Source organism: Stenella coeruleoalba (genome assembly GCF_951394435.1).
Source record: "Stenella coeruleoalba genome assembly, chromosome: 6".
Classification (NCBI taxonomy): Eukaryota; Metazoa; Chordata; class Mammalia; order Artiodactyla; family Delphinidae; genus Stenella; species Stenella coeruleoalba.
Window position 1 is genome coordinate 61,555,197 of NC_137151.1, and position 16,755 is coordinate 61,571,951.

The following is a 16,755-nucleotide window of genomic DNA, read 5'->3' on the forward strand; positions in this document are numbered from 1 at the left end:
AAAACTGAAAAGCAACTTATTGGCCAAGGAAGAGAATCAGTGAGGACTGGAGTAACAGGAGGTAACCAGTTTCACAGATGTTGTAAAGTTTTGGTGAAGAACTGTATGCTTGGGATGAGACTGCTGAATTGTACAACAGTTCAAAATGTACTGCTTAAAAGTAACAATTTGCTAAGAATTCAGTCAATAACAAATGCTATACGGGCTATAGATAAAGCTCTCAAAAGTTTTAGGAATCTCAAATATCACTATAACATTTTGATCTCCCTTTAAATGTACTGTATGCAAATTTTAGATAATCCATGAATGAGTGTACGTTACTTAACAGGAAAATTTTCTTTTACATCATTATGTATACTTGGACAATAAAAATTATTTTACTCTAATCAACAAATATGAGAACCTTAAAGTAAATTAAAATAAAATCATTTGTTGTAAATATTTACAATTCTTTCTTGTTCTCCAACATTTCACAAACATGAAAACAGAACTTAGAAACACTACTTGTTGAACTGGACATAACTCATTGAAAAGACAAAGGCCTTAAAAAGACAAAAGAATAATTGTAGAGACAAACAACTGTATAATTAGTGTCAATTTAAAGAACAATTCAATATTATAACCCTACTTGTAGATTTTGCTCTTAAAATCCTAATTAAGGAACAAAATGAATCACAGTCTATAATTATTTTTTGTGTCTGTGTGGTCATCCTTAATTTATCAAAATTATTTAAGGATTTTCATCATGCAGCCAAATTACTGAGTAACTAATTTCTGCTGATTAGTTGCAACATATAACTTTGCAAAGGACTGCTCACAGACATTGCTGTAGGTTTACGTATAGCATCAGTTGAGAGAGTTATTCACATTATGATCTATGTATGTATAACGTGACTTGGCTTTAAGAAACTATTCATTCTCCTTAATTATTGATTGAATCCTTAGGTGATATATATTTTTAAATGCTTTCTGTCTACTGGTTTACAATGTGTGTACATGTTCATAATGCACTTAAACAAGCCTTGGTTATTATGCCTGGGAGGAAATTAATTATTTGTCAGTACTGATTGACTGGAAAACAGGAAATTAAAAACGACAAGGGTAAATCCTTGAATAGGGTTTTTGAGTGTGATAAATGTGCTCATAAATAAAATACACTTGTTAAACATCAGCAACTCTGAATAAGCACAAAGTCACAGATTCCACATTACTAAATTATGGATCTTAAGCTACAAATTAAGAGCTGTAGAAGCTAAAAGCATCTTAGGTTTAGGGAGTGGTCGGTGGTGAGAAGCAGGGAGGAAGGGAGTTGAGGGCCTCTGCCGCTCTGACTTTGGTACCTGCTGCATGCTTTACTTTCTTCCTGAGCCTGAGGAAAAACAGCTGAGTTACAGGCTGGTTTTGGAAGCCTGAGATTTTATGAGGGATGGCATCTTAGTCAGAGTCTCTAGAAGTAGAGCTGAGACAGAGATTCTTGAGCAAGAGATTTGAGGGAGTGCTCTTAGGAGAAGGGGAGTGAAAAGATAGGGCAGGGGAACAGCTCACCAGGACTCGATCTCGATCTCGGGGGAGAGCAGCTGCAGCCCAAGCCCTGCAGTGGTGGCGCTCTGGAGCTCCAACGGCCCCGCACATTGGTCCCTCCCAGAGGCAAGGAGGACAGCTTTGGGGTTTCTGTTACTCAGTCTTCGGGGAAATGGTGGCTGGGGTTCATAACCTCACAGGAAGGTGATACTGTTAAGGCCCAGGTCGCCACTCTGGAGCAGGGGACAGCTGAGGTGTTTTGTATTACCTGGTAAAGGGCATCTAGGTGATCACACATAGCAGCCCCCTAGCAGCAACCACTGCAGTGGGTGTCTGTTTGTGATTGCTGCCTCTTTCGCAGTGATACTAAGGTAGAGGAAAGACCTTGTGTTTGCCTTGAGGTGAACTGCGGGGACGACAGGGCAGGGGTGAGAACAACAGGAAGAGAAGATGATTAGGAGTTGTAAAGCCTGCACTCAGACGGGGGAATGGGTGTGAATGAACATGTTACACGGAAAGCGGGAAGCAGAACAGAAGAAGCGATACAGAAGCACCTTATTGCTGCCCTTGAAGACAGTGGCAGGCAGGAGGCTGGGCAGGCGGGGTAAGGTGGGGAGGGAGTGGGGATCCCTGCTGGTTGAGCACCGGGGCTCTTGGTGCCACCTGCACAAACAGAGCTCAAGCAGAGTTCATCTGTGTGCACCTGCCCGAGGTTTTTGTGGGAAAGGAATCCCTGATGTCTGCATTTTCAGAGTACGGTCTTGGCCTTAATCAGTCTTTAAAGTGACTCCTCTATCTACCACGTTTGGCATAAAGTGAAAAGGCACATGAAAAGGATTTAAGCTTGGTAATATATAATGCTTTTCTAATCTGTTCAGAGGATTAGCAAGGAAAGTAAATCTCCTCAGATACAAATGTTTAAATTCTTTAGGATTCTTTGATGCACTTTTTAATTAGGAAATTCAATTACAGGGCGTGTGTGTGTGTGTGTGTGTGTGTGTGTTTGTGTAAAACAGTCATTGCACAATTTAAATTGCAGGAATAATCAATTACATAGCATTTTACCTGTAACATATGAAACCCAGAATAAAAGCAATATTCCCAGAGGAAAGCCAGCTTGCTTCATTGAATAAGGCAATCCTGGAAAAAACATAAAATGTCCCACTCATCACATTAATAAAACATATGGAAACACGGAAGTTTTCCCCCAATTTCTGTATATAATAGGCTAAGTAAATTGACATATTTATATGACATAGTTTTAAACAGTGTATATGAATATTAAAATTAAATGTTAGCATATTAACGCCTATTTCAGAATAAAATGTTGTAAGTTAAGGGCATGTCAAGTGAGCAAGTTTATGAGGTGGAAAAATAAGAGTAAGAAAGCATCAAATGAAAAACAGATGACAGTTCACACAAATAATGTTCCCTTCAGGGTGAGGGGGACATATGACCTAGAATATGTGGAGAGTAATGACCCAGAGCTCTCCTTTATGTGCTGGCCGGGAAAACAGAGATGATAACAAGAGTATAGAAGGGTTATGAGATTTGAGGAAAGACCAACCCTGGGGTCAAAATGGGCAACTCTGTAGGAAAAGGAGAGGAAAATGAGAAGGCAAAAGTATTTTTTATAAAGCTGAAAGGAGTATGTAATGTTATTTCTTATGAATCTTTTTTGGAAATGGGCAATTTTAGATTATGGACAATGAAACATTTAAAATAAAATGTACTTAAAATAATTCCACCCAGAATATTTATTCTCTGAAAACTTTCCCCTTTCAAAAATCTGCTGAGCCTAATTAAGAAGTACTTTTTAAGTTGACATGAATCAGCTTAAAGTGTTCATATCAGGAATTAACTCTGGGATTCGGCCTACACCTCTATGGTACATGGAGGCTGAATTTCAAAAAAGTCTTTACGCCTACTTGCTACTACTTTGCCTCAGTTTCCTACAGTTTATTTACCATTTGAAAAAAAAAATTGTCTGTATATGGAAAGTAAAATCAAGAAATACATCAACTTGTGAAAGTTAAGAAAAGTAACTCAATCCAGATGACTGAGACTAAAATGTCATAACTTTACAGGAAAAAGTAATATTCTCAATGAGTATTTGCAGGATTTTGTTTTGTCCTTGCTTTTTCTTACATTGGATGTTTCAAATAACAAAAGCGCTGAAAAAATAACTGCCTTTATTATTATAACGCAACGCACTTAATTTTTTCTGAACTTTTCCTTTGCTTCAAATTGGGAAAATATGAGAGGCTCATTTCTTTCAATTCTGATTATTTGGCTCCTTTGTTTTAAAAAATCATTTAAAAAACCATTTCTATTTATTGATTAAATTATATTTACAACTGATATATCATAATAAGTTTGTACTTTAAAATTTAATACTCTATAAATGGGTAAGGAAATATTACGTGGATTTGATTCTTCACGATTGTTATGTTTTCACATTAAACTTTTGTATCTCCAATATTTGCAAGTATCTGGAGGTTCAACACCTCTAGAAGGTTATGGAAAGGTGATTCAAGTAACGGTTGGCCACTCCAGGAACAGGGAAAAAAGTAAATTAGGTAACATTATCACTTGACGATGCAGCCTATGAAAAAAAAATTCAGCAATCTCCCATCTGCAGCTCCACCTTAATCTATCACACACGGAGGATGCTCTCAAATGTGGAAAGAGTGTGAATCACCACCCCATTTTTAGTATAAGAGAGACTGATGTGTGCACATTGTTACATTGGAAAAAAGGGAAGGCTTTTATGAAAAAACAATTACCAATTTTATCATTTAAGATTTTTTCCTTTAAAATTAACCTATGAATACTAGCAACATAATAAGTGTCTTAAATTTGGCCTTTTCACTGAAAATTAAAAAAAAAACTTACCTATTATACCAGATCCTATAATCGAGTTGACAACATTAAAAACAGCAGCAGACTGACGACAAGTTTTCCCTTTGTCCTTATGTTCAGAAACGAGGGTTTCTCTGTCATCTAGATGGCTCTATTTTAGTATATAAAAGTGCAATTAAAAAATATTTAACTAGCTCAAAAATTCAGAAAACTGTAAGACAAATATGCAATTTAGGAGACTAACATGATATTAGTAATAAGTAATGCCAATAACGATAAGAAAATGAGGATAATAATAGAGTAACAACAATATCAAGTAATTCAAACAGAGCCTGTGAACAAACTCCATCCTAAAATGTCCTGATTACAGCTGCACCAAGTTCGTGGACTACTGCATGAAATCCTAGTACTTTAGAATCTCTTAGGGAGCAAAGGATGTGATTTTTGTGAAATTAAAGGGGTTATATTGAAAAGTGCCCGCTATGAAAAAAAAAAGATCAAGGCAAAATTTCTTTTTTCTCCTGGAGAACCTTCTGTGGTGCTACATCAAGACGCTGGGTGAAGGTAGCTAAACGCTGTTGCAGGGTGAACGAACGAATGACCTGCCTTCAGAACCAGCCCCAGTCTCGTTACCTGTGGCGGGACGACGGGCCGCTGACCCTGGTAGCCCATGGCTGCACCCGGGTCCTCTGCAGGTGGAAGGTTCGCGGGCGCGGGTACTCGACTCGCCAGAACAGCCTCCTCCGCGACCTCCAAGCCCGGGGTCAGCGCGCGGCAGGCGAGTTGGGGGCGGGCTGCGCGGGCTGCGCGGGCTGCGCGGGCTGCGCGGGCTGCGCGGGCTGCGCGGGCTGCGCGGGCTGCGCGGGCTGCGCGGGCTGCGGCCGCAGCTCACTTGGACGCCGCGGCCGAGGCGATTTCCCTCGGAGGTTGCGAAATACGCCTTCCTCCTGAGGCGGAGACGCTACAGGGTGTTTCTGATTCGGGCAGCCCTCTCTCCCAGCACCTCGCCTTTTTTTCCTTGTCTTTTTTTTTTTTAAACCTCCAGCTGCGGCCTCTCTCCCCTCGCCTCCCACCCAACCAACTGCTGCAAAGTACAATATGTTGCGTCCACGCTGACTTGCTCGGATTGTACAGAGTTAAGCTGGCCTTATAGTCCATTCCCAAATTATCTGCTCCTTGGCTGGAGTCTGACGTCCAGGTAAGAACGCACTAGCACACCTGTTCCCAGGGAGCGTCTTTTCTATTGCTTCCTCCTGCTGCTCCCTACACCGATTTCCGTCAGAGCTGACAGATGAAAATGTGGAACTGTTAAAAAGCTTTTCTCGAGTTTTAGCAAATTTGATTACTGAGCATGCTTTGGTCAAGTGTTTCCGGGTGACTTTTCAGAAAAGGAGACTTGGAGAATGGAAAGAAAGATGGAGTCAGGTAACGAACCTTAAAAAGGTGGCGGGGGCTTCCCTGGTGGCGCAGTGGTTGGGAGTCCGCCTGCCGATGCAGGGGACACGGGTTCGTGACCCGGTCCGGGAGGATCCCACATGCCGCGGAGCGGCTGGGCCCGTGAGCCATGGCTGCTGGGCCTGCGCGTCCGGAGCCTGTGCTCCGCGGCGGGAGGAGCCACAACAGTGAGAGGCCCGCGTACAGCAAAAAAAAAAAAAAAAAAAAAAAATGGTGGCGGGACAGGGTGTCAGCGGATGGGGAAGGAAAGGCACTTAGAGTATCTGAGCTAGAAAGAATCTGAAATGACCATCTGTTCACCCCTCTTACATTACAGGTGAGGAAGCAGGCCCAGAGAATATTCAATCACAAAGAGACAGAATACGTAGAGAACAATTTCAAGGATAGTTAGAGCGGTAATATAACGCAACATTTACTTCTCAAATAATTCAAGTGGTTCTTTTTTCATAAACATTTATTTAAAATTATGAAGCATTTAAAAAACATAGAAAAACCTAAAGAGTACTATAAATTTCATATACTCTCCACTATCAAAGTAACAAATACTAATATTTTGTCATATTTTCTTCAAATTGCGAAAATAAACATTTAATGTCACAACAGAAACCCCTTTACCCTTCCGAATTCCTTTCCCTACGTCGCTAGACTCATCCAATTCATGAAGTTTGTGTATATCTTTTGTATTCATGCTTTATATTTTAATTCATTCATTTGTAGCCATAAATGATATATAACAATGATTTGAGTATTTTCAAGATTTACAAAGATGGTCCCATACTGCACTATTTTCCTCCTAGCATTATTGTTTACCCAGTGTACTGTTTTCAAGATGTATTATATAGATTCATGCAGATACACAGTCTATTCATTTTATCTGTGTCACTGTTCAGTTAGCCATCTTCCTACAGAAAGACATTAAGATTTTTTCTAATTTTGTACTCTTCTGGAGCATATTAAATGACAGTTTCTCTAGAAGTAGAATTATGAGAAAGTAGTTCATGCATATTTTCAACTTCACTAAATATTTCCAAACTGGTCTACAAATTGATAGCCCCAATTATTTTTCCACCAGCAGGGATGGAATTCCTGCTCTGCACTGTTAACATCAGGACTTAGTTTCTTTTTAAGTTTTGACGTTGTGGTGAGTTTTAAAATGGTATATAAATATTGTATAGATTTGTATTTTCTTAATCTATAGTGATGTTGAGGATCTTTTTATAATGTTTAATGAATATAATTAAATATTTTGGTTTTCCTGTTAATTTCATTTTTTTTTTATCCTTTGCCCATTTGATTTGATTGTTAGTCTTTTTCTTATTCATCTGTAAGAGTTATTTATATATGTGGGGGGCCAACTGTATGTCAGTTACATATTTTGTACATATCTTCTTCCAGCTTCTTTCTTCTAAAATTGTGCTTTTTTTTACGCAAAGTTTACAGTTTTGAAATATTTAAAATTAGTAATCTTAATCCTGATACAAGTACATTAAAAGAAAGAAAATTATAGCCCTTTCACTAAAAAATATAGATTCAAAATCCTGAATAAAATGTTAGTAGATTGAAGCTAACAGTGTATGAAAAAGCTAACAATATCATGACCAAGTTGAGTATACCCCAAGTATGAAAGGATGGGTTAACCCCCCAAAAACTGTAATTTCCCACATTAACAGATTACAAGAGAAAACGATGTAATTGTTTTACTAGATATAGAATAAAACATTTGATAATGTTGAATTCATGATTGGAGAAAACCTCTTTGTAACTTAGAAACAGAAGACAACTTCCTTAAACTGATAAACTATAGCAGATATCTTCATTAATGGGGAAATTTTGGAAGCATTTCCATTTAACTAAGAAATGAAACAAAAATGCACATGATAATGACCCTTATTTTACATGATGTTGGAGTCCGTAGCCTAAAGCAATAAGAAGAGGAAAAGAATTTATAGGTATGAGGATTGGAAACGTAGAAATAAAGCTGTCATTTTGGGATGATGAAATTGTTTAAAAAGAAAAATTCAACAGACTTTAAAGGAAAATATTAGAAGCAATAAGAGAATTTAGGGAGCTTAATAGATATAAGATTTGCCTGAAAATATATTAATTTTTACAGCAGCAACAAACAACTAGATATAATAATGAAAAAAGAAGCTAATTTATAATAGTGTCAAAGAATACCAAATACTTAGGAATAAATTCAACTACAGACACACGCAAACTCATCAGAGAAAACTGTAACAATCAAAAGACATTAAATAAGGCTTGAATAAATGGAGAGAAATACCAAATTCATGGATAAGTAGACTAAATATTCCAAAGATATCAATTCTGTCCAAATTGATTTATTGATTAAAAACTATTAGTTTCACCATATTGACAACAAACACCTACGGTGTAAATTTATAGAGCTTGTAAAAGTTTCCTTTTTTTAATCTACCAAAGAACTATATTTGATTTTTAAAAGTAGAAAGTAAAGTAAAACGGAGAATTTTTAATAAATTTTGTATTTCTACTTTCAGTGATAACTTTATAAATTTTTTCAATATATTAAATATTTGTCTGTGTATGTGACAGTGGTGACTTCGTTTTTGTGAATAGGGCTCTCTGGGTGGTTTAAAACATGTTTACAAATTCTTGATACTCCTCCCATCAAGAAGTGGAGTTTCATTTCCCTTCCCTGGGTGTGCGCTGGACTCAGTGACTTGTTTCTAATAAACTGCATATGATGGAAGTGACATGTTTCATCTCTGATACTAAGTCATAAAAGTCATTGTGGTTTCTGCTTTGTTCTCTTTCAGATCACTCCCTCTGGGAAAAGCCAGCTGCAATGTCATGAGGACATTCAAGGGTCTCATAGAAGAAACTGAACCCTCTGCCAATGCTATGTGAGTAAGTCATGTTGAAAAATGATCCCTTAGCCCCACTCAACCCTTCAGATGTTGGCCCCAGCCAACATCCCAGATGCAACCTGAGCCAGGGCCACTCAACCAACCTGCTTCCTCCTTCCTCATCCACAAAAATGTTTACTGTTGTTTTAGACCACCAGTTGGGGTCTATTTGTTGCATGATGATAGAAAACTAAGATAGGATTTCTATACTATTTTTTTTTTTGGTGGTTAGTTTTTAATTAATTAATTTGCATTTTTGAATTTATTTTATTTTGAACAGTTTTAGGTTCACTGCAACACTGAGCAGAAGGTACAGAGATTTACCATATATGCTTTGTCTCCAAACATCCATAGCCTCCCCTATGAAGAACATTCCCCACCAGAGTTGTATATTTGTTACAACTGATGAACCTACATTGACATATCATCACCCACAGTTCGTAGTTTACATTAAAGTTTACTCTTGGTGTTGTACATTCTATGGGTTTGGACAAATGAATAATGATATGTATCCACCATTATAGTATCATACAGAATAGTTTCACTGCCTTAAAAATCCTCTGTGCTCAGCTGATTTATCCCTGTCCTCCCTCCCCTCAATCCCTGGCAACCACTAATATTTTTACTATCTCCAGAGTTTACCCTTTTCTAGAATGTCGTCTAGTTGGGATCATACAACATGTAGCCTTTTCAGATTGGCTTATTTCACTTAGTAATATGCATGTAAATTTCCTCCCTTTTTTTTTCATGGCTTGGTAACTCATTTCTTTTTTTTAAAATAAATTTATTTATTTTATTTTATTTATTTTTGGCTGCATTGGGTCTTTTTTGCTGCACACGGGCTTTCTCTAGATGCAGCAAGCGGGGGCTGCTCTTTGTAGTGATGTGCGGGCTTCTCGTTGCAGTGGCTTCTCTTGTTGCAAAGCACAGGCTCTAGGTTCCTGGGCTTCAGTAGTTGTGGCTCACGGGCTCTAGAGCACAGGCTCAGTAGTTGTGGTGCACAGGCTTAGTTGCTTCACGGCATGTGGGATCTTCCTGGACCAGGTCTTGAACCCGTGTCCACTGCATTGGCAGGTAGATTCTTAACCACTGCGCTACCAGGGAAGCCCCTCTCATTTCTTTTTAGCACTAAATAATGTTCCATTGTCTATGTACCACAGTTTATTTATCCGCTCACCCACTGAAGGACATCTTGGTTCCTTCCAAGTTTTGGCAATTTTGAATATTGATGCTATAAACATCGGTGTGTGGGTTTTTGTGTAGACATAGGTTTTCATCTCCTTTGGGTAAATACCAAGGAGTACAGTTGCTGGATCCTATGGTAAGCTTATGTTTACCTTTGTAAGAAACCACCAAACTGTCTTTCAAAGTGGCTTTTATATTGAATGGTACAATGAATGAATGAGAGTTCCTGCCAGCATTTGGTGTTGTCAGTGTTCTACATTTTCACCATTCTAATAGTACACACGTAAGCACATATGATTGAATACATCGTTGCTATTATTATTTTGAACAAACGGTTATCTGTTAGATCAATTAAGAATAAAAGAAAGGGACTTCCCTGGTGGTGCAGTGGTTAAGAATCCGCCTGCCAGTGCAGGGTACATGGGTTCAATCCCTGGTCCAGGAAGATCCCACATGCTGCGGAGCAACTAAGCCCATGCACCACAACTACTGAAGCCTGCATGCTCTAGGGCCCGCATGCTACAACTACTGAGCCCGCCTGCTGCAACTACTGAAGCCCACATGCCTAGAGCCTGTGCTCCACAACAAGAGAAGCCACTGCAATGAGAAGCCTGCACACTACAACAAAGAGTAGCCCCTGCTCACAGCAACTAGAGAAAGCCCGCGCACAGCAACGAAGACCCAGTGCAGCAAAAAATAAATAATAAAAAGAAAATTAAAATTAAAAAAGAAAAGAATAAAAGTTTTTATTTTACCTTCAGTCACTCCTGCAATGCTCCTCTCTTGTTTATGTAGATCCAAGTTTCTGGCATATCATTTTCCTTCTCTCTAAATAACTTATTTTAAAATTTTGCAATGCAGGTTTACTGGTAACAAATTCTGTCAGCTTTTGTTTGTCTGAGAACGTCTTTATTTCTCCTTCACTTTTGAAGGATACTTTTGCAGGGTACAGAATTCTAGGTTGATAGGTTTTTTTCTCTCAGCACGTTAAAGATTTCACTTCACTTTCGTCTTGACTATGTTGTCTCTGAGGAGAAGTTGGATATAATTCTTACCTTTGTTCCTCTATAAGTCAGGTGGTTGTTTTTTCCCCTGGTTTTTTTCAGAATTTTTTCTTTATCTTTGGTTTTCTGTAGTTTGAAAATGATATTTAAGTGCAGTAGTTTTTTGTATTTATCCTCTTTGGTGTTTTCTGAACTTCCTGGATCTGTGGTTTGGTGTCTGATATTAATTTGGGAAATTTTCAGTCATTGTTTTCTCAAATATATCTTCTGTTCCTCTCTCTTCTTCTTCTGGTATTTCTATTGTCCAACTGTTACACCTTTTTTTTTTGTTGTTTGTTTGCGGTACGCGGGCCTCTCACTGTTGTGGTCTCTCCCGATGCAGAGCACAGGCTCTGGACACGCAGGCTCAGCGGCCATGGCTCACGGGCCCAGCTGCTCCGTGGCATGTGGGATATTCCCGGACTGGCACACGAACCCGTGTCCCCTGCATTGGCAGGCGGACTCTCAACCACTGTGCCACCAGGGAAGCCCTGTTACACCTTTTGTAGTTGTCCCACAGTTTTTGGATATTCTGTTCTGGGATGGTATTTTTTGTTTCAGTCTTTTTTTTTTTCTTTTCATTTTTAGAGGTTTCTGTTTAGATATCCTCAAGGTCAGTGATTCTTTCTTCAGCCACATCTGGTCTACAAATAAGCCCATCAAGGCAGTCTTCATTTCTGTTACAGTGTTTTTTACTTGTATTATTTTATTTTGGTTCTTTCTTAAGATTTCCGTCTGTCTGCTTACACTGCCCATCTGTTCTTGCATGCTGTCTACTTTATCTATTAGAATAATTAGCATCTTAATCGTAGTTTAAAAATTCCTGGTCTGATAATTCCAGCATCCCTCCCAAATCAGAGTCTGGTTCTAATGCTTGCTCTGTCTCTTCAGACTGTTTTTTTAGCTTTTAGTATGTCATAATTTTTTTTTTGATAGCCGGACATGATGTACTGGGTAAAAGGAACTGCTGTAAATAGACCTTTAGTAACATGATGGTGAAGATGAGGGAGGGGAAGCATTCTATGGTCCTATGAGTAGATCTCAGTCTTTTAGTAAGCCTGTACCTCTGCACTGTGAATTCCACGTGTGCTTCTCAATACTCTCCTCCCCCGTAGTTGGAACAGGATGATTATAGTAGGCTGGAGCTTCCCCCAGGTCATTTAAAACTCTGATAAAACCCCAGCAGGTTAGGCTCTAGTTAAATAGTTTATCCTGAGGGCAGACTTTGTTAAGAAGTACAGAATGCTCTGGAGTGTTTAAAAATAGCTCCTTTCCCCTTCTCCTGCAGGAAGCAAGAGGAGATTTTTCTCCAGTATTTACTGTGAGAACTTGGTTGAGCTCCTGGAAGTAAAATTCACAAAAGTGTGGGGGCCCCTTATGACTAGGTACCCCTGGACTTTTTATCTCTCAGACTTGTAATGTTAAGCCTCCAGAAATTCATCAGTTACAGCTCAGGTTTCCCTATCTGGTGCTGGTTCCCCTGGAGGTTTGTGATTCCTTGTATTTGTCTGTTGGTCTGTCTAATTTTGGGGGCAGTGGTTTGCCCTGTGGCCTTACTTCTCTGAAGGGTCTCAGAAGAGTTGTTGATTTTTCAGTTTGGTTAGATTTTCACTTGTTTTTTTAAGACAGAGTGACATATTCCAGCTTCTTATATGCTGGATCAGAACCCAAAATTTCTTTATACTTATTTTAATGATCTTTCTTAGAGATCTTTTTTTTCTAGCTTGAAAAGTATTATTTGTTTAATTTCAAAAGTACTCTATTCTCAATGAAAAAACAGGAGGAAGAAAGAATAGAACACATAGTCACTGGAAATCCTTCCATGCAGAGGTAAACACAGTGAGCATTTAGAGCCTTGCATTTTACTCAGATTATACAATGTTTGAAGTAGAGGATAAGTGAATGTTCACATGCAGGTAAACAGTTTTTGAGCCTGTCTTAGCCCCAGATAAAGGCCATGGAAGCCAGACTTTCAGGAATGTTAGAGAGCCTAAATTTGAGCTTTTTATCAGATTGTATAATTATGTAAGTAGTATACTATGCTTAGGTAGAATTATTACTTTTCTTCATTATTTGGTTACAGTCCAGACTAGGTGACCTCTAAGAGCACCTGGCTGTTTTAGAAATAATCAGGGAAGGCTGTATCTTGGCAGAAATGTGAATTTACAAAGCTCTCCCTGATAGCTAACCTGACTTCTTTCTGACATTAAGGTTCAAGTTTGGATGAGACTAAAGACAACAATTTTCAACCCACATCCCCAGGGAAGTTACTTTTTCCTCAACTTTGGAAAGGAGTCTAGAAGAGGAGTAATTTTGTTTTTTGTAAAAATGAATGCTTGTTATGCTCCACAGTATTAGATTATTAATTCTACTAGCATTAGTAGAGCCTTAATATGCAGAGTCTGAAACAAGATAAACCTTTCTTTTTTGCTTTTTTTAACTTTCCAAAGGTGGGGTCCTCAGTCTTTAGAGGTCTGGAAGGACTGCTCAGATACTTTTGGCTAAATAATCAAAGTATGTTCTTTTTAAAATGGATTTATCATCTTAAAAAATCATTCTTGTAACTATATTCTGTGATCTCTATATTACTCATTATCCAGGAATAGCTTATTCTTGTGGTACTATGTTATTATTATTGCATAGTTAAGGTATTTTGATGTTTTCTGACCTAATTATTAGAATTCTGTAAGCCACTATAATGATATTTTTGGTTAGGAGTCAGAGTGGACGGGGCACTCAGGAATGAGTTAAAATTAGTGTAACTGTAAAACCTGGTTTGCCCAAGATAGTCCTGGTTTAGGCTTCTTGTGCCACTGTAATTATGAATCGCATAATCGCATTCTCCAAAGTGTCCCAGTTTTGAGGATCAGTTACAACATCATGCTACAGAGACACCTGGCGGATAATAACATCGAAATATTTGCATAGCAATTCATAGTTTTTCTTCCAGTGGTGTCCAAGCTGAGAAGGGATGGAAGATTTAAAAAACAAGGATCTTTGTTAATTCTTTAGTTAGTATAGCAGATTAGGAGTTGAGGGACTGGAATCAGAAAAACCTAGGGGTCATTCAAAGCTCAAGGGATCTTTGCTAGTTGCTTCACTTTTTGAGTTAATTTCCTTATTTGTAAAAAAGGAAAAATAACTACTTCTTTCATAGGAGTAGTTGTGGGATTAAATGAAATAACCTATTAGTGTTAGTTTCCTACAGCTGCTGTAACAAAGTACCATAAACTGGGTGACTTAAAATAACAGAAATTTATTTTCACAGTTCTGGAGGCTAGAAGTCCAAAATCAAGGTATCATCAGTGCCATGCTCCCTCTGAAACACGTAGGGGAATCCTTTCTTACCTCTTCCTAGCTTCTGGTGGTAGATGCATCACTTCATTACTCCATCTTCACATGGTATTCTCTCTGTGACTCTTCACTTACTCTTCCCTCTGTGTAGGTCTGTGTCCAAGTTCACCTTTTTATAAGGACACTAACCATATTGGATTAGGGTCTGCCTTAATGACCTCATCTTAACTTGACTACACCTGGAAAGACCCAAATAAAGACCCAATAAGGGTCTTTATTTCCAAATAAGGTCACGTTCTAAGGTATTTGAGTTAGGATCCAACATATCTTAATTGGAGGACAGAATTCAGCCTATAACAGTATTTTTAAAGGTTTTAGTTAATTGCTTGGCACAGAATATGCTCTCAATAAATGTTTGCTGCTGCTATATCCAAACAGAAAAATAATTTGTTAGGCTAAATTTATATATGGTAGAGGGAATTTTGGCTACTGCAGCAGAAACCGTCTTTATTCTTCCACCATGACAGAGGATTTTTGTCTGGACCATGGCCACTTAGAAAGAGGAATAAAATTCACCTTTTCACTTGCAGCTGGTTGTGGCTAAGTTAGGATCAAGAATGTAGGCAGAATATAAGTTCTTAAAGGAAAGGGTAATACCTTTACCTCTCTTTTGCTCCTTCCTGCCGGCTGGAGTACAGAGACACAATGGATGAAACTGGAGCTTTATCCTGAGCCAGCCACCTGTTGGAAACAAGGCTGAGTAACAAGATAGAAAGGATCTGGGTCCCTGCTGGTTATGCCAGATCTGGATTGTTCAGGTGATGTGAGATGAAAATAAAACTTTGATCGTGTTTAAAGTACTTTTATTTGGGATTTGTCACTTATAGACAAATCTAATCCTCATTAATACACAACCTCTGGGTACCAAGACTATCATTCTGATAGTCAGATAAGATTCATTCAATCTGGATATTTCTCTATTACAACACCTAATGTGGTCCTTTAACCGAATTCCTTGTGGAAGTGATAGGAGGATTTATTGTGCTTAATTAAACTCTGTATTAATATATATATACAGTTTACAATTACAAGCATATAAAATAAACTATAAATTGTTAGATTTTGATATTTTTAGTTTTGCCTTACTAATGAACTGGTAAGAAACCTTGGCTAATATGGCTGGGAATATGCTCTCTTCAATACGATGTTGGTCCTCTTCTGTGTGTCCTGTGTTGGTCCTTTCCTTAGATCCTTAGGGCCCTGGAAAGTACTGGTTGTCAATGTCTTGTTTCAGGGTCTGCTTCACTCATCACACAGATTCTTAGTCTTTAATCATTATCCCGAGAACTGACCCAGCAAAACAGCAGCTCTGACTTCGACTTGAGTGTATGCTCAGCTTATTCTGCTCTACTGCCTGTCCTCTCTGCATCTGTGATAGAGAATGCAATTTTAAGTCTCTATGGAAACAAATATTCCTCTTTTTTTAATTGATAAGTCTTCCTTGCATCTTTAAAAAAATTTTATTGGAGTATAGTTGATTTACAATGTTGCATGGAAATAAATCTTTTTATTGGGAATTCAAACTCAAATTTGATCCTTCATGTTTGCAGCTCACAATATTTACTTTGTAAAATCAGAACCATTTCCCAAGCTCCAGAAGCTGGATGTGAATGGCTGTTACAGCTCAGTCCCTTCATGTCCACCGCAATGAGAATAACATAATTCATGACAAAGGTGGGCAAGCTGAGATTTATAATCAAAGAGTACCAGTTTTTATCACTTATTAATAAATATGCTCACAGTTTTGGATGAGGAAGCACACTCACATTGACAGGGTTGAAGAAATGAAATTGGGTGTGTGTGCCCTTTAGTGCTTTTCCAGTCAAGGTCATCTATGAAGGTTGCACTAAAATAAGTAAGGGCTCATTCACCTATGGTGATATTTCTTCTCCTTTTGTTTTCATGAAGTTTCATTTGCAATATTTTAGCCCCATGTCAGTTGAATTAAACTGAGAGAAAGGATATTGTGTACCCCTCAAGTGGGTGGATAGGAAGATCAGAGACCCTGCAAGATAGTACTCTCAACTATATCAGTTCAAGAACTTGCAGTCCTGGAGCAAAGAGTAGGGTGGAATTTCGGCAGCAGAATTGTTAGCGACAACTGTGACTCTGTATCCTCTCCCAGCTGGGGCATAGCCTCCTGCATGATGTGCACCAGAAATATTCTTTCTCGCCAAGAATGGCAAGTGGGGTTAAAATCAGGAAGTGGGAGCAAAGGCACAAAAAAGAACTTTATGACTAGAGCCAGGATTGCCCATAGTGTAGAAATATGGAGCTGGCCAACTTTTCCCAAATCTACTAATCTGATTTATGTCTCCTTCTCTCTGGTCTCAGGACATTTTATTTATTCCTAAAATACAATACCCAGTCCTTTACTTTGTGCTGTTGGTAATTGGAACTTATCAGTGGGCATGATAAGCTCCTTGAGGGAAAGGAAAGGATCACAT

General features: G+C 38.4%; 1 protein-coding gene across 5 annotated transcripts in view; it reads right to left on the reverse strand.

Moving 5' to 3' along the window:
• The window catches only part of SLC38A11 (solute carrier family 38 member 11), a 74,122-nt gene extending 68,672 nt beyond the window's left edge, over window positions 1-5,450 (reverse strand). For all 5 annotated transcript variants that reach the window (XM_079924288.1, XM_079924289.1, XM_079924286.1 and 2 more), the window contains exons 1-3: window positions 5,017-5,450; window positions 4,417-4,534; window positions 2,587-2,661 (exon numbers count right to left, since the gene is read on the reverse strand). In XM_079924288.1, the coding sequence (XP_079780414.1) occupies window positions 2,587-2,661; window positions 4,417-4,534; window positions 5,017-5,055 (232 nt within the window). In that variant the 5' untranslated portion in view covers window positions 5,056-5,450. The remainder of the gene's footprint in view (window positions 1-2,586; window positions 2,662-4,416; window positions 4,535-5,016) is intronic.
• Between the last annotated feature and the right edge of the window lie 11,305 nt (window positions 5,451-16,755).